An 18,582-nucleotide genomic window follows, 5' to 3' on the forward strand; every position below is an offset into this window, starting at 1 on the left:
ACACATAAAACATGTTAGATCCCTTCTTACTAGGTTTATCTGAGAAAAGTCCATCTCCATTTGTCTGTGTTTCATGTCGCCCTGTCTAAAATATTTAATAGATTGTCACCTGTTTCTCTTCTTCCGATGCTCTCTGTTGGAATTTTCAGATTCACTGCCACTGCTGGTGTTACAGCGGGACCGTGACCTGGAGAAGAGAAAAGCAACATCTCAAAATGAATTTATCTACTATCACCAAAATTATTGCAGTGCTAAACGAGGAAGGAACAACACTGCAGAAACATCACTCAGATGTTTTTCATTCTCAGAAATCAGAATTAAAAGACTCTGGAAGGCTTGTCTACACCTGCAAGTCATATTATCTTTTTCTCATTAATTGATTGGGAAGAACTGCTTCAAAAGTAGTGCACCCACAGTGTAGTATAAGATGAGTGCTATTTTCATTTTGAATAATTTCATTGTTTCATTTGTTTTATTTTTAAAAAATTATTTCATTTTATAATTCAGCATTCTTTTTGTGTATGCCACATCAATGTGTTTCTTGGAGGTGTGAAATATATCATCTCTAATATGCATGTATTCTGGCTCTTTTCTTCTTGTACATTGTGGTACAACCAACAGAAATTATACAGAATTTTGGGATTGCAAGCAAAACAAAATGCTCACAATCTGTATTTTCTATTCACCTCAACTTCCATCCTGTAAGTTCGTAAGTCCTCAGTCTATGGAGTCTGTTCTCCTCTCTCTCCTAAATTAGGAAATCATTAGCTCAAATATCTCATCTCCCATTCAAACAAAAATGTCTTAGAGTAACAGGACAGCTAAAATCTAGGAAAATCAGCTGAACCCAGCTTGTCCGAAGGGAATGTTAGCCAGCATGGAAGAAATACCAGTAACACTGGGATTCTGCTGCTCTTTATGGAAGAAGGCGGCTCAACTACCTACAGGCAAACTCTTCTCTACTACCTGAGACCCTTAAACCCATGATTGGATTTTGGAGCAGACAGACCAACTATCAGGGCTTTGGTCCTAGAAACCAGGACTCTGTCACTGTACCACTGACTATGCTGGAAATAATGTAACTTTTAAAACTTTTTAATTTTATTTCTCTAGTCAGGCTTGGTTTACCGTTGCCTTGGGGAAGGGAAGTCTAAGAGCTTTTTAGGGGGACTTTGCACGACTCAACAGAGATAAGCTTAACGTCTCAACAGACTGGGAGTAGCCCTAAAGACACCCAGAAAGATAACGACCATCAGCAAACATCAATGAACATCTACCCCAGACATTGCCCCCTGGCATGGTTGGAGACACTGGTCCGGAAAAGACTGACAAGGAAACCAAGAAGTGAGGACCTTATTAACATCAGAGGTGAAGAAATCCAGATCCCATAGGAAGCCAGATACTAAGAACTACGCAACTTGGGACCAATGAACAATAAACCAATGGATTTCTATGGGGTTTGGGCTGTATACGTGTTAGGAAAAATCTAGTAAAACTTATGTGTGTATGGAATATTTTCCATGGCACATCCTGGCCAGAAATAAAGTAATGCCTGATTCTCTGTCACTTCAAATATAGTGTTAGAGGGTTTTTGTTTTTCCCATAGTTTTGGTGACAGCTAGGTCCTAAAGACTGCCACTCTCATCAAAACCTGATTTGGACCGTTCATTCTTTAGTGTGAGGATGGTCTTGGAATGGTTAGATTTGATGATCTGGAAAAGGTCCTTCCCAACCTGAACACTTCTGTGATTCCATGAATGCCCCCAAAGACAGATGTGTTTCTCTGCTATACTGACAGCCCAGCTGATTAATGAGGAAGGCTGACTGATATTAACAGGAGCTGGTCTACAAGGATTTAAGTTGCCTGGAGTCAGAATCAGTGACAGTTTTGCTGCAATGGAGAACAGAACTTTTTTTTCTGAGGTCTCTGGCCATGACATAAGAGCTAAAGAGGATAACTCCTGACGATGCTGGTAGAGATACATATTTTTGTATGCCTCCCAGCTTTTCTTTTGCTCTTTTTGATAGCTGACATTTGTAAGAGGACAGATGTGTTAAACTACACCTCAAACAAGCCAAGGAGAGAAAGCAGTTCCTTAGGTGTAAGGAGAAGCATTTCACGACAAGGCAGGAAGTTGCTGACCAGCACCTACTCACTGCATGTTCTAATGGCTTAGGAGGAAGAGCCCAAACAGGATAAGAGAAGATTGTTCCTAAGGAACAGAACAGATGCAGCATGGAACTGCGCTGTCTGGTGAGGGACACATCGCTCTGCTTTCTACAGGATTACGACTGCATAACCAGGACACTGTTACAGATACCACTCTGACACACCTCAGAGCCTCATTAAATTCTCCATAATACCAGTGAATTATGGTTGCCTTCATCAAATTCCTGAGCTTTTAAATGCTTCAGTCTATGGAATCCGTTCTCCCCTCCTAAATTAGGAAATCATTACCCATAAAGTTTAAGAAAATCAATTCAACCCAGCTTGCCTGAAGGGAATAAATTTGGCAAAGTGAAATTTCCCCCAGAGAAGAAACCTCTCCCCATCCGCAAACTTCATGTTCATAATTTAAAGCCGGATTGCCAGCTAAAAATACACCTTTCTGGGTGAAGCTCAAAGTGAGGATAAAAATATGTGTGTTACTATCAAAAACTGTAACCCCAAAGGAAGAAGGAAGATTAAAAGATGGTGTCAAAAAAATTCACTAGAGCACAATGGAAGAGTTAAGAGCAATAAATGCTCTAGAACTGCAGCAGACCTTACATAGCCAAAAGTATACCTTTCCCCACCCCAGTCTTATCAGATGTTTAATAAATATTCCACTAACATCAACATTAGTAAGTCATTTGAGCAACACTGTTCTTTCACAGTTCCAGGCCATTAGCATGACACTTTTCTTCTACATTTTTCACTATGACAAGAATTTTCTTACTGTGATTTAAGTAATTTATCTCATAAGGTACCAAAACAGCCAAAAATCACAGAGTGGCAGGCAAAGTACAAGATAAAACATCCAATGTGATCAAACTCAAGACAAGCCTTTCTCTAACTTTTCAGGAATGGAAATCTGATCCACCTTTTGGATACTGCACATCAAATTACCTTGTGTTCCCTGTCAGGAAAGCACTTGTGGGGACACAGAAGGGCTCCTGAGCTGTCAGCTGAGTGGCAGCAGCTCATGCTTTTTGTCAGAATATTATCTTTCACTGAATATTAAATATCAGCTTTTACTGAACTGAATAAAATACCAAAAATGGTGCGGAAAAAAGATAGTTTCCTAAATCAGGTGCAAGAATACATGAGATCATCCTGATCTCTGACAATTTTAGGGTACCTTTTGTCCTTTATTCCCCTGTTTTCTTTGCTATGCAATATATTTGATATTTTGCGGGTAGAATACCTATATGGTCTGGCATAAGGAGCAGGAAAGAAGTCATAGTCAGTTTTACAAGAGAGACAACTAATACTGTCTAGGAGAGGGCTTGGAGAGCTGAGGAAAGCTCACAGCCTGGCACAGTCTTTTTCTGATTAAAATGAGAGGAGAATAGCCAAATTGTGAGGAAGTGGAGAAGGTCTTTTGTAACGTACAGTAACAAACCTGTGCACAGCCTTTGGGAGGAGGTCCCTTCTGAGCACTGAGGCTTTCCAACTGAGATGCCTAACTAAATCTTCTCAGTTTTATGTGCTGGACATCTATCACAGGACTACCGCTGGCAACTTGTAATGCTAACATTCTTCCAAAAAATATTCTGTTATCTTATAATAAGTACAAAGTATGTGAGCACTTTCTCTGGCTTCCTGTGATTGTCCCTGAGATGTTTGTATCTCTGCCAGAGCTCCTTTCCCGTGCTGCAGCAGTGATTCAGATCCTGGGAGTGCCTCCTCTCCTTCCCAAGCTCCAGGAGCCTCTGGCATTGAAATGCACTACACTGTCCCATTCCAGCAGTGCAAGCAGGAACACAGGAGCGAGGAGAAGCACTGAACAGAGTCATGACAGGCAGGTGGCAAAAATCTGTCAAAAACTGAAGCTGTTGAAGGGCACACCCAAATTCACACCTGCATTTTATTTGAAATGTGACAACCAGTCACGTGTGAAATGGCAGATGGGGGTGGGGGGGCGGGGAAGAAGCTTAAGAAAAAATCAACAAAAAATGTGCAAGACAGCAAGAGGACCACCAGGAGTTACAGATGGCTTTGCACTTACCTCTTGCAGGACAATCCATCTCAGATGATAGAACACTTGCTTGCAAAACAGATTAATTAAAAGTGAGTAGAGAGGCTGGAGAAGTTAAAAACAATTCTGCAGATTCAGACTCCAAAAGCTAAAACCTCTGCAATTGACTTTCAAGTTGCAGATAAGCCCTCAGGAAACTTTCACAAGCTGCTTCTAACAAGGGGTAGTAACAATGTGCTGCAAACTCTGTGCTGTGATGAGGCTGTGCCACAGAGCATTTTAGCAAAAGATAAGAAATAAAAAATTAAATGGTCATAACATAACAAACCTTTCATACATTTAAGAAAATTAGGGAGAAGGAAGGAAAGGAGGGGATGCAGTGAACCAAAATATGACCAGTATCGTCACTATCATTTCATACCTGCTATAGATCATATATTTACCTTCTCCTTTGCTTTAAATCTGAATCTTCACCACTGTTTTGATTTTTCCTGTGACATTAAGGAAGTTTCAATGAAATATCATTGAGTCACTTAATACAAATACACAAAACTACCCTTAAAAAAACCTTAAAACTTTACAAAATGTTTTAGTTTTTTGATAATTTTTTTTTTCAATATAATCTCAGGTAGAGAAAATAGGGCATATGCTTGTTTTAAACCTTTCAGGACACCTTTACAGTAAGTTGTGAAGGCATGATTCCATTCAAGCTCTCATTGCAAACCCTTGACTTGCAAAATTAAGCATAGCATGCTGGCCTTTAGAGTTTCCTCTGTTTGCAACACACCAGAGCCTGGTGGTTTCCTCTTAACTCCAGTAAAGAGTGCATAAACAACACAGCTATTGTTATTAACAGTTGGAAAAGGAAAGTGCATGAATAAAACCAAGACTCAGGAAGTCATAATTAAGTTAGAACCTACCTACTGTTAGTCTTCACAGCCTCACATTCAAGATAAAACTTCTAAAAACATTTTGTTCATGTGGTAGCCCAAGAGAAAACTTGGTATTGGCATGACTGTCTGTCCACTGACTAGATCAGCCCAATGCAAATCCCAGATTTCCTGCTGCACAGTGCACAAACACTTTTCTTTTCTTGATATGAGAGAGAGCTTTGCATTGCACATCTCTAGTTTTTGTTTTTACAAAGCCAAACAAGTCCTTCTGACAACTAAGCTAGCAATGCATCAAAAAACCTGTGCTGGGTTTGTCTGCAGTAGAGTTAGTTTTCTTCCCAGTGGCAGGTTTGGGGCTGTGTTTTGGTGTTGTGCTGAACACAGGGTTGATGATATAGACATGCTTTTGTTACTGCTGAGCGGGGATTGCATTGAGCCAAGGCCACGCTGGGGAGGAGACCAGGGGTACATGGGAGGCTGGGAGGGGACACAGGCAGGACAGGTGACTCCAGCTGACCGAAGGGCTATTCCAGACCTTGTGACATCAGGCTCAGTGTATAAAGTGGGGGGAAGAAGGAGGGAGGAGGGGATGTTGGACTGATGGGGTTTGACCTCCCAAGTCACCATTAGTGTGATGGGGCCCTGCCCTGCTGGGGATGGCTGAACACCTGCCCAGCCATGGGAAGCAGTGAATTCATTCCTTGTGTTGCTTTGCTTGTGTGCACGGCTTTGGCTTTCCCTATTGAACTGTCTGCATCTCAACCCGTGAGTTTTTTACCTCTTACCCTTCTGATTATCCCCCAGATCCTGCTGGTGGGGGAGTGAGTGAGGGGCTGCCTGGGGCTGGGCTGAGGTTAAAATATGACAAAACCCATTCAGGAAACACATTGCTGTTAACATCTATGAGGGCTCTATCCAACAGAGCAAATAAACACAACTCCATTGCCCGAGCGTTACACTCGTTTATTTGAGGTCACTAAGCAGGCACCATGGGTGAGTTTCTTAGTTTCTTCTCTCCTGTCCCAGACAGCTAATGGCAGATAAAAGGTCTGAAACAGTTCAGAAACCTGAGAAGGATAAAAGCTCCACATCAAACTAGATTTCCTCATCAATATAGCTGCATTGTCAGAGACCCCTTTGCAACCTCTGGCTTTGAAGGCCAAACAGGTAATTATTCCAGAGCTGTCAGAAAGAGATGTAACTCTCATGTGGTGGCTCCTAAGGCAGTTTTAGAAGACTGCAATGAATATGGCACGGTATCTGTGTCTGTTTATACTTCATAACAAATCACAGCACCAGGCAGGGTGCTCCAGCGATGAAAGCAGTTTCTCAGCAGGACAAATCGTCCCAGGTAACACACAATCTCTCAATACTCCATCACATCAGAGCTGCCCCTGTAATCTTCTTTTTGGACACACTCAAGGACACGCAGCACAGAACCTCCATCCATTCTATTTTACTTCTCTAAGTCACTCAATTCAGCTTGTACCAACTGAATGTGTCACATAGTTGTATTTTTGCTGGTGTCCTCTCTAATGCAAAATGGCTCACATACAGGACTGTCGAAGACAGCTACATGGCTCATTTGTTTAATCCTTGGGGCAGTTAAAGCAAAGAAATGTACTTGTAACACTGCATTGGAAGCTCATTGTCAAGCAAACAAATCCATCAATGCTTTCATTCACCAGGCAAAAAGAGCTCCAGTAAGCAAAGGAATCTTGCACGTGCCAATAATGCAACTTCTCACATTTTTAACATCATTTTCCCACAACAGCACATAAGCAAACAACCTGATCAAAGCTTCCTTTCCAAAAACAGCTGTGGTATTCTTGCTCAGGTGTATTTTTATACTAACAACTGGCCGCTGGAATACCCCCTTTCCCAGGACCCAGCTGTGCCTGCACAAGCTGGACACTGAGCATGAAGGAGCCCAAGTTTCTACACTGAGAAGCTGAAAGTAATTAACCCTGAGGCTCTTACCTCCTCCGAACTGGCTGCCCAGACTCATTCTCACTGCCACCAGATGGGTTCCTTCGGCGAGAGTAAGGAAACTTTGGTGATTTATTGCGGTCACTGGCAGAATTATACAGTCCACTAAGGTTAAAAAGGAAGAGCAAAGAGTCAGCTTTAAAATTTCCACGACAGTTAGGCCAGCTAACTGAGATTCGCATACAAAAATGAAAATATTCATGCATGCCCAAACACACAGAGAGGTGAGTATTTGGCTATACATCCTTTTGTGGGTGTTAATGTGTGTGTTATGTAAATGCAGATGGTACTGCTTTTTAGCAATACATTTTTCACACTAAACCTTAAAAATGTAGGAGAGAGGCCTCAGCATTTTTAAGCCAACAACTCTAAGCTTACAAAATAGAGATTTTCGTTTATTCATATTCTTTTACCGTAATAAAATTTCTGTGCTTTAGTATGGCGTATCCAACCCAGAGCTAGGCATTCTTCATGTTTTCCATGGATGTAAGTGTTGAAAACTTGCCATGTTCCTTGTCATGTCATGACATATGTCTTCATCACAGAGCTGATGCTTGGGAACATGGAGCAATTCTACCTCCATTTCTCTTCTGTTCATCCATGCAGACCTCTGCCAATGGTGTGGAGGTGTTCCAAGTTTCAGCTTTCCTTCTGCTTTCGTAAAAGCCTCTGGCCTTCAAATTGAATCCATTCTTCATCTACTTCTGCAGACAGCTGATTACAGCACTGCTCTGCACAGGTGAAAAGTTCCCACAGCTCATCGCAATGAGAATTATTATTAAGAGCTGTGAAAACCTCTCTGCAACATCCAGCCCGCTTATGTGTCTAAAACTGCAGAGTGCTTTAGAATGAATAGATTTGCAAAAACTCAATCCTAGTGTTCTTTAGCTCCTGAAAGGTTAAACTTTCTGCTGTCCTGAGAGCAATTTAAACACTGGAGCCATAAAGTGACAAGATGACACTACTTCTCTAAAAATAACCAAAGAAACGTCTGTCCTAGAAAGAGAATATTTGCTCACTGTTCTGTCTCTACTCTGAAAACTACTCTGTTTAGAGGAGGAGCACAAGGGGTAAATCATCAGGGTGCCCCAAACGACACATCATGTATAGATCTGAATTGTCACAGAAAAGCAGGACCATTCTGGATTACACTTTACATGCTGTCTGGTTCAGTAGCCCATTTCCAACGTCAGCTGTAAACAACTACCTACAGGAAGCAAAACCCTGAAGACAGCTTCCCAGTGCTCCCTGAGTCCCATACCATCCCCAGTCCAGGGGGCTTGCTGAGCCTGCTGCTGCACCTCTGCCTTCAGAAGCCCTTCAGAATTTTTGTTTCATGACTCACCCAGCTTCCCCCAGCTTGCAGCACCCCTTGCAAAGGAGGACCACAAGTCTCCCACTCATGGTGAGTCACTACTCACTGACTTTCTCAACATTTTTAAACCACCTTCAATAGCTTCACCTGGAGATCCTCAGCTCTTTTGCTGGAATAATACAGTCCTGATCACTTTCTCTTTTCTCAGTACAACTTGTGTTTTCTAGATGTTAACCCCTGAAATTGCCTCTTTTACTGACTGAAGGGAGGATCCTGTCTGGCCTATGCCCTTGTTCCCTGTCAGATTTACTGCAGAGCCTTTCACATCTTTAATTACTTTTACTGCCCCTCTCAAAGCCTATTCCTTTTCCTGAGATAAGGACATCAGAACTGCTCCCAAAATTCATGGAGCACATATGTGATCCACCAAGTTACATAATGACATAATGCTGTTCTCTTATAATTATTACTAATTATTATTACTAATAATTGCTAATTGTTTTTCTGACTGCTACACAGCTGATGTTTTTCTTTGTTATCCATCAGAATTCCACAGCACTACATATTAACCAGAAATTTAGGGTTATTTTTTTTGTCCTCATGTACCTTGCTTCACATTTTTTGACTCAATAGGATCTACCCGTCAGTCACACTTTAGGGGTCTTTCTGCCACCCTTCACAGACAAATTTCTCACTATCCTAAACAATTTTGTATCATCACCAAACTTTATTACCCCTTTTCAAGTTCTTTGACAAATATACTAAATATCAGAGGTCTATGAGCAGATCTCTGTAGAAAGCCACTGCTGACATTCATTCACTGGCTACCTCCTCCTACACATACTTTCCTAACTTTTAACTGTTTATTTATCCATGAAAGAACCTATCTGCACACATGCAATACACCTATATTATGAATCAAATAACACAATAATATATTATATGAATATCCTTCAACCTACTGCTGTGGCATGGTATTTACCATTCCACAATACCTGAGACATCAAGTCTTGCCTTACCTCTGGGGGCCATTTTCCTCCCATGGAGCACTTGTTTTACTTCTTTGTGTTTCTGGACTGTTTTCATTTTTCATGTTTTTAAAGCTAAATAAGAGTACAGATATATACATACATACATTTATTTATTTGTTTATTCTTAAAAACCCATTGTACACAGATCACATTTTCTTTTATCCTGAACACTAAAAATTTAATTTTAAAGGCATACACACATTACAGAGACCCACCCTGGCATATAGTTATTTATTTGTTATATAAAGAGGGTGAAGACCTGCTATGTTGAAAAATTTCTCCTAGAAAGAGCAATCATAAGGGGAGGGGGAAAGAAGGAAAAAAAAAGAGGAAAAAAAAAAAGAAAAAATGAAAAAAGAATCATCTCTGCAAGCTCATAATTGTGGCAGCACTGAGTCAGAAAAACAGTCAATCCTGTCTCCAAATAAACAAGAAGTCTAACAATAGGGCAAACATACAATATGATCTCATAATCTTCCATAATATGCAGTTAACAGATTATTGAACCAGAGGCTTTACCTCCTTTTTATTTTACATAGCTCTTAATGAAACTTTCTTCCATTGATTTACTTAAATACTTCTTGAATATTTTAAAATTTTTGTCATAAATAGTACCTGGTAGGAGTATGTTTCAGTATCTGGCTATGACATAAACAATTACTTAATTTTATTTTAAGACTTCCACCTGGTTCAAAACTTCCATCCCTTGTTCCTGACTGTTTCTGTGATTATAGAAAGAAATAAAGAAAAACAAACACCTATGAACAATGGCTCCCTAAGAAAAAACTCCACCCCTTAATATTTTTTTACACATTTATAACTGTCTAATCTCTTTCCCAAGGGAAAGAACCACAGACTGCTTAATCTCTCCCAGTATGGGAGTCACCACATACCTCAGATTATCCTTATCATATTTCCCTACCATTTTTCCAGGTGTACAGTACCTACTTTAAAATGGGAGCAACAAAGGCAGGGGTGATGAAAACTATTCAAAGTATGACAGATCACAGGTTCATAGGTTCACAGGGCAGCATATCCTTCTCATACCATCCCCAGTAGAGCCTTGGGTTTTATTTTTGCCAGGAAGATGTTTTTGTGAAAGAGCTGACTTCACTGACTGCTGCAAGGCAAAGTACCAGGAGAGTCACCTGGCTTGAGAGCTATATCAGTGTTTGTAACCAGTCTCTCACCATACGTACGGGGATGGGGGGAAAAAAACAGGATGCTCCAATTCTTCCTTTATTCCTATCATTCCCACAGTGTCAGGTTTTACAGCTTCTGACCCATTAAAGCTCCCAGATAATTGCCACTTCAAATGCTGGAAAGTGGCTTTTAGCTGAAGCACACTCCTGTCCTTGTCAGTTGCTCAGCAGAGCTTTTCCTGCAGCACCATCCCTAGAGCTCTCTTCCTCCACGGACAAGCAGTTCACCTGAGATAGAATGAGGCAGCCACACTGATTTCCACTCAGGTTGTCAAGAAGTATTACTGACAGCAACCCCGTACAATCATTAATACATCATATAGTTATAAAGTGCTACTCGGGAAGAAAAAATAAAAGCTTTACAGTTGCTTACAGAGAGGGGGATATAAGCTGGGAGTTCTTTTCCCAGAGCAGGAGGTGACAGACCCAGCTTTATGAAGGAATCGTGGCTACTTAACTCACTAATCCACTTTTAACCTCAGCCTTTGGATATTACAGGTCACTGAGTTAATCATTTAATTCTCACAGAGTGAACAAAATGCAAAGCTACAGCAAGTCAGCAAGAAAAGAAATTAAATTACACCTTATCAGGTAAATCATTTTCTTAATACTGCACCCATTAATTATTGACTCATAGGTGCATGCAATCTATTCCCAGGCTTAAAAATATGTGCTTACTACAGACTGAGCAAGTAACTCAGATAAATATATATCTGTCCCATATTGCACAAAGGAATTGATTTGCACAGCATGAACTACTGAACAATATCTTGGTTGAACTTAGAGAAATGTGAATACTGTTTTCAAATCTTAAAAAGATAAAGTACCTGGGAGGTGAATTTACTGCATTAAATTCCCAAGTGATTATTCATTTGGAGCAGACACACACTTTACAGACAGAAAGCTAGAGTGTGGCAGCTCTTCAAATACCAGCAGCATCTCCAGGAATGCAGTTGCAAAAGGTACCGAGTTCATTTTAAGTATCTGAAAGGGTTAGGATCTGAATTTCATGTGAGATTACTGTCATTGGGGGGGGGGGGGGGGTGTTATGATTTGAATTTATACCACTTATGCATAAGTAATTAACTATAGATCTCAACTGTGGATGAGATGTTAAATATGAAAACTCAGCTTGTGAACACTACTGAAAGATGATCTGCCAGCATCACTGACAACTAATGCAAGAATTACACAGGATGGAGCAAACTTCTGAACTGTAAATGCTGCATAAATTTTGTGTGCTGCCTCTCACATACACAAAGCCTGGCAGACCCAAAAGGTGTTTTACATATGCAGACAGAGACACAGAGAAAACCAAATCAAATCCTAAATAGAAAAACAACTTCCAACACCTTTTTTTTTTTTCCTGGAAATGACTAAGACTGTCTAAAACATGACTTAGTAAGAACCTGCCTGTGAACTGCTTTTAAACTGTCAGGGTAAGAAACTAAACTCAGAAACCTTGAAGCTGTCATACTGAGATCCACTTATTTTGGTTCTTCCTCTTAAACCTGCCTATCCATTTCTTTTTAACAGCTCATTGCTAAAAATTCTGTCACAAATTCTGTCTGCCCCCCCAAAATTATGACCTCTGAACTATGGAATAATGGTACCTTTTGCTTTGTATCTTTCTCTCTCCTAACAAATCACAGAACAACACAATGGTGGGGTTGTCAGTGTCCTCTGGATGTCATCTGGTCCAGCTGCCTGTTTCAGCAGGGTGACCCAGATTCAGCTACCCAGGACTATTCCCAGACAGCTGTGGAATTATCTCTAAGGATGGAGACTCCACCACATTTCCGCACAACCTGACTGTGCCGGTGCTCAGTCATCTGCACAGGGAAAAATTGTTTCCTGACATTCAGAGGGAACCTGCTGTGTTTTAGTGTGTGCCCACCAGGTGCTGCCACTGGGAACCACTGGAAAGAGCCTGAATCCATCCTCTTTGTGTCCTCCCTTCATGTATTGTTTTCTACTTAAAGGTTTAGCTTCAGCATGACCAAGTGGCAAAATCATAAACTTTCTTTTAACACGTGATTAGCATTATTTTCTAAGGACTAGAATAGTGCATTCAATTTCCCTCAAAATGAGAAAGCAATTTAACTCAGCTTTTCTTTTGGAGGTCAACTGCTCCAAATATTAGGCAATAGAGAACACTATCCACCAAGCATTTGCAGTAAATCTTTTAGATCCTTTTTCAGACCTCAGTCCAGATGCCTAGTAGGTGAAGACCACAGCTCCAAAATGCATACATAAGTCCAGTTAAGAGTTACTCAGTTAAGAAAAAAAACCCCAGCTGTCAGGATTGCCAAGCATGCAGAGACAGATATCCAGACAACTAAATGAAAGTTAAGTGCTGCATTTTTGATTCATTCTTTTGTCAGATCACTCTTTTTCTGATTCAGGCACAAAAATTCCACCGAAAATTAGGGGTGGAGATATAAATCGCTTTCTGAATATGAGCCTTACCTCTTCCTTTCAGATATACTTAATAACCAGAGATGCGCACTTCAGCACTGATAAATTAGACACAGCAGACCACACAAGTCCAGAAGAGCCCTGGCAATTCACTACTCCTACAGATCAGGAACAAAAACTCCTGATTTTTATTACAAATTGAACAGTATAATGGGAAATCACTGCAAGATTAACAAACCTGCTGGGAGAGAGCCCATGCCCAGCTTCTCTCGGCCCACACACCTCAAGCTTGCCCTGTTTAGAGACAGAAGGCCCATGCCCTGAGGGCTCTGACAGCCAGCCCACAGCTCCCAGGGGAGAGACTAACAGGACTTCACAGGACTATCCTGCCCAGTGCCCTTTGGGTCATTACCTGTTTTTTTTCCTATTTAAACCTGAGACTGTCTGCCTTCCCATTAACTTTTGCTGATTTACGGGTTTTCAAACCATGTGTCACCTGAAATCCCTGTTCCGCATTGATTGGAAGAGCAGGGTTTTATAAAACAAATTACTTGGAAACACTCTCTGACCTTTGTCAGCAGAAGATCAGATGGTCCTGAACTCAAGGGCAGGATAAACTGGTACTAATGATTATTAAACGTGTTCCTCTATCCAATGCATTGTACAACCTCTTAAAAGCTGTAAGGAAACTGTGGGTCCACATACCTTTTCACTGGAGAAGGTGCAATAATTTTGGTAGTTCCTTCATTTTCCCCATTTGTTGTAATCTGGCTTATGTTCTTTGAACCTGAAGGAAAAAAAAGCCCGAAACAGATGAGTCCTGTAGCACAAATGTTTGCACCTATTCAGCATAATCACCTCCTGAACACAGGGGAGCATGAGAGATAAAATGACACACGAGATATCTGGCGCATGCTCTTCTTGTTAAGGGTGTGTGAGGACCACACTTTTGTGCTTTATCCTTATTTCTAGTTGTACCAGGACACAATAAAGTTGTTTAATATGAAGCACATTCATTACTCTTCCACATAAGACAGAAAAGTCTGAAGCTGTTGTTCTCAAAGGAATACTCTGCCACTGTCAACAGAAGGAAATTCCCTGCTCATTCAAGAATCAGAATAAAGGTGTGGGGAGAATACAGTTTGGTTCCTGCTGGTGCTATGATTTTAGTTCCCATGCTATGCTGTTAATATTAATCTGTAATCCTCCTTCAGTTCACACATTGTCTTTCCACCTAATTGGCAGTTTCAGACATTTCTTACAAAACTTTCTTACCATCTACAGAAACAGATGTCAAGTAGAAAAACAAAACAATATCATTATTGATGCAGACCTCCTCTGGACAGGATTCTGAGCATGTTCATTGAAGATAATGAAATAGATTGAAGATTACAATACTATGTCCTCTGGACACAAGCAACAGCATCACAGTGTTGTTTAATGTAGTGGTACAAACCCCAAGACATTTTCACTGGCCAAAACAAAAATGGGATGTCTTAATTTAAGCTGTGAAAAGATTTTACATGATAAGTTTTCTCCCTAGCCTCAGAGAAAGGATTTCTTCACAATCTCCCTCAACTTCCCATACCACCCCTTTGGCATACAAAGTCTCTGGACCCTACCTCATCACAAACATTTGAGATATTTTTCAAAGGCATTTTGTCTGCTCATCAACTGGTTCTCTTACAGGTTAGGTCTGCTAGTCTTCTGCAGAAATCAGCAAATATATCACATTTTCAAACAAAGGAATTAATCTCAGTATTTAACATATTCCTCTGTGAGGCAGCTTTTGATTAAGCCACATAAAGTGCTTGTAACTTAATGGAGCAATAAAAACTTGTGCTCCAAAACATATCATAGAAGTGAAACAACTGCCAGAAAAACAACCAAGGGACAAATGAGATAAAAGAAACAGATACCTCCAGAACTGATCCTTTGCTGTGTTTGGTAATGTCCTTACCATTCTGCAGGCACCCAGTCACCTCTGGGTGTCAGGCCATGGTGGGTCAATCAGGAGCTTTCTGTCCACACTTACATAAACTGTAATTATTGTCTCCTACTATGTTCCACCTGGTGTTGCTTTTACTGACTACAGTACTGTTCTACCAACTTATACCTCTGTATGATATAATTAACTGATATAAAAGAGTGGACTCCAAAAAAACTGTCCAAACACTAACCCCATTGCAAAAACTCAGCTGTATCACTGTTTCTTGCATGCCGAGGCAATAGGCTTCTCAAAAGTACCTTAGACAGCCAGAAATCTTGAACATCTCATTCATGGAAGGCTTCCCTGGTTGTTTACATTTGGCTGGATAAGTTACTCTCAGCATTCACTGCACTGCACTGAACTTTTCCAATGAGGTGAATGCATGCACTTAATTCCCTTTTACAGCCATCCTGATGCTGATCTGTGCATTCAATTCAAGCCAACTATTACATTTTTAAAAACTCAAGTGCCCAAAACCATATCAGCCTGGGAAGGTAGTTAGCTTGTCGTGCCTGTTTGTTATCAGGTAAAGCCACTTAACTGACGTTATCTGGAAGTAGTGTTTGTATTTAAACCAAGTCATGAGAGTAGCAGATAGCGTGATCAAATGGAAAACATACAGTAAGAGCTCATGCTTTGCATCCTGGGCTACTAAGAGCCTACAGAAATGAATGGACTTCCATATGTCTACACCAGCACAGCCTACTCTGTGATAATGGTTGTTTTTCTTACTGGTTTCTAAGTCTGTAGCCTCAAGAGTTTGTTCATCTCACACCCCATGACTGAAATGCGGAAGCAGTCACACCCATCCTTTTACAAAACACTGGATTTTAAGTAAACTTTAAAGTATAAAGCTCAAAGTAAATGAGTTTGGAAATAGCTAAAATCACCTCAAGATAAATTTTCTCAAAATTCTAACTTTCAAACCCAATCTCACAATTTTCTGGGAGAAGACTTTGACTGGGCCAGACCAAGAGTTCAACCATGGCTGAGGCTGGCGAAGCAGGATAGTGACTGGCACCAGTGGCAAAATGTGATTGCTTAGGAATTACCACAACACAGACAGTACTGTAGTTGTAATACCCACACCCAGTTCTCCACCTGGCTTCTAAATCAGAATGGCAGCACTTATTTTGCACTGGTTTATTCAACTACCCAGTGTGCAAGGCAGGGACAAACCAAGTCCTCAGCTACCAAACAACAACAAACCCTAAGCAATGTGTTTTCCACCGCTGAACAAACTCAGACCCACAGCAACAGGTCTGGTCACATCAATGTTTGTCCTGAAAGGATGTTCTCAAGGAGCTTTTCACATCCAGCATTCAGCCAAAAGAATAATGAATACTTTCACCCTATGTAGCAAAAGCTGAACATTATCGGTCTGGCCCTAAGAGAGTAAGACAGAATAGTAAGAGATCCTGTTCTATGTTTGAGTTTATTATTTGAATCCAGAGCAAAATGCAACTGTAATTCTCTATCAGCTGAAACAGGAGGAATAAGCAAATGAAACACATAACACTTATCTCACTCACAAGGTTTGACAGAACAAAACAAAAAAACCCCTTTCTCTAAATGAGCCCCAACCTGAATACCAGCCTAAACACACAGCAAAAAAAACTCCCATGCACCAATATAAAAACACAGCCTAAATCTAATATCAAATCATAGCCATTAAAGTTTCCTGATAGGATTTTTCCACTAGCCCTAGAACAAACAAGATATTAAATGTATCAAACAAGTGACAAAATGCAGGTTACTGCATTTTAAACCACTGCTATCTGTATTCTAGGAAAATAATCTGCCATGTTAAAGCCAAAAGGTCTGCGCTGTGCATCCTATCAGGGGAAGCAATCAATGGCAGTGGCTTTTATACATGAAAAACAGTTTCTCTCTGTTCGCAGTATCATCTCCTTCAATCTCTCTGTTAAACCACAAATATTTTTACTGAAAACAGATTGTCCGGGCACCTGCTCCAACTCTTAACCCAGAGATCACCAAGTGTCTGCAGTCCTAAGGACTTTAGCATACTTTAATGGACCAATAAGACAAAGAAACATTATTGCTCAGCTCTGCTAGAGATAACTAACCTCTGCCTTCAGGTGCCAGAAAAAGAATATAAAAAGCATATACTATGTTTATAACACCAGAACACAAATACAAAAAGAAGAAACAAGGGAAAGGATTTTAATTAGATGTCAGAGGTTAGAGGTTTTAGCACTTCACACACACTTATCTGATGGAGGCAATGCCAATTTTATATGCTGCGGTCATGCACTTGTTCTAACTGCCCCCAAAACCACTGCTGTGGCTGGTACCATCACTGGTACCAATAGATTAAAAAAATAAAAAAAGATAAAACAAATCAGAATGGCTAACTGCAGTGGCTGCAAAAATGAAGCCTTGAATACATTTCACTTCTCAGTCTTAAGAAAAGATAGAAAGGGAAAGAAGCAGGTGAGGAAAGATGCTGAACTCAGAGAAGGTGGAAGGAAGTTATTTCATATGAGGTATTCATGAGCTGTTGTTGGATTTGGGGAAAGTAAATGGAAACCTGACTTTCATTCAAAAAAAAATTAAATTATAAGACTCTGTTCAGCTGAATCCTAACTAAAGTGTATTTGACAGAAAATACCTTAAGATATAATACATGCAAACTAAAATCACCCTGTTTAAAATGTTGGACAAGTCATATTTAACCTTATTACATCATACTACAAACAGAAAATGAAGAACAAAGGACTAGATATCAATGATGACCATCTGCATAATGTCATGCAAAAGGAACATTTATTTTAAGAAGAAATGTCATTTGATTTTCTCAAACATTTTAGTCAGGGAAACTTTTACATAACTCATAAAACGTATTAGTCTATCAGGTTAATTTCCAAGACAAAAATATTCTACAAAATAAAATCTACATAATACATCGAAGCAAATGATGCTTAAAATATGCCAAATAGTCTTGATTTTTGTGTGAAATGCACTTTGTTATATCTAAGAACAATTTTAGCTGAAAAGAGGTAGATTTATTTTATGCAATAGACTATATCACATGTTGTCTGAGACAGGGAGGAGAAGCAGCATTAGTCCTCATTCAGCTTCTGAAAGCCTGTTTAAATGGAGAAAGAATACTCAAAGTTTATCACTGTGAATGGCCAAAGAAAAAATAAAAGGAAAAAAAAAGAGGAGAAAATATGCTTATTCATAGGGAAAGATGGCATTTGAAAGACATAACTCTCTTCCCTTAGCCCATATTTTGAGCGGGAAATGAAACAAATTCATTTAACATTACTATCATCTGAGTTAATACATTTGCCCCAGTGGAATATGACTGCACACTTGGAACACATGGGTAATCAATTAAGTTGAATTAAAAAAGAAAACAGATGATAGCAATCACACAACTACACATAAGTAAAATGGTGAAAAAGCAGCCATTTTATTTTAAAGTGAGACAAAGTGTTTAAAGCCACCAAAATAGCAAACATATTTTGCCCAGAGAATTCTGCATCACATTACATCAGCAGGAGAGGATACAGGAAGGTTTCAGTTTTTCCTCACAC

At 40.0% G+C, this 18,582-nt stretch overlaps 1 protein-coding gene across 1 annotated transcript in view; it reads right to left on the reverse strand.

Annotated features, from left to right (window-relative positions):
* EPB41L4A (erythrocyte membrane protein band 4.1 like 4A) overlaps positions 1-18,582 on the reverse strand; it is a 116,317-nt gene that overhangs the window by 15,310 nt on the left and 82,425 nt on the right. The window contains exons 13-17 of the mRNA XM_082301023.1: positions 13,735-13,816; positions 9,398-9,481; positions 7,055-7,168; positions 4,625-4,672; positions 110-187 (exon numbers count right to left, since the gene is read on the reverse strand). Of these exons, the coding sequence (XP_082157149.1) occupies positions 110-187; positions 4,625-4,672; positions 7,055-7,168; positions 9,398-9,481; positions 13,735-13,816 (406 nt within the window). The remainder of the gene's footprint in view (positions 1-109; positions 188-4,624; positions 4,673-7,054; positions 7,169-9,397; positions 9,482-13,734; positions 13,817-18,582) is intronic.

This window comes from Coloeus monedula (assembly GCF_965178545.1).
Source record: "Coloeus monedula genome assembly, chromosome: Z".
In the NCBI taxonomy this organism is placed as follows: Eukaryota; Metazoa; Chordata; class Aves; order Passeriformes; family Corvidae; genus Coloeus; species Coloeus monedula.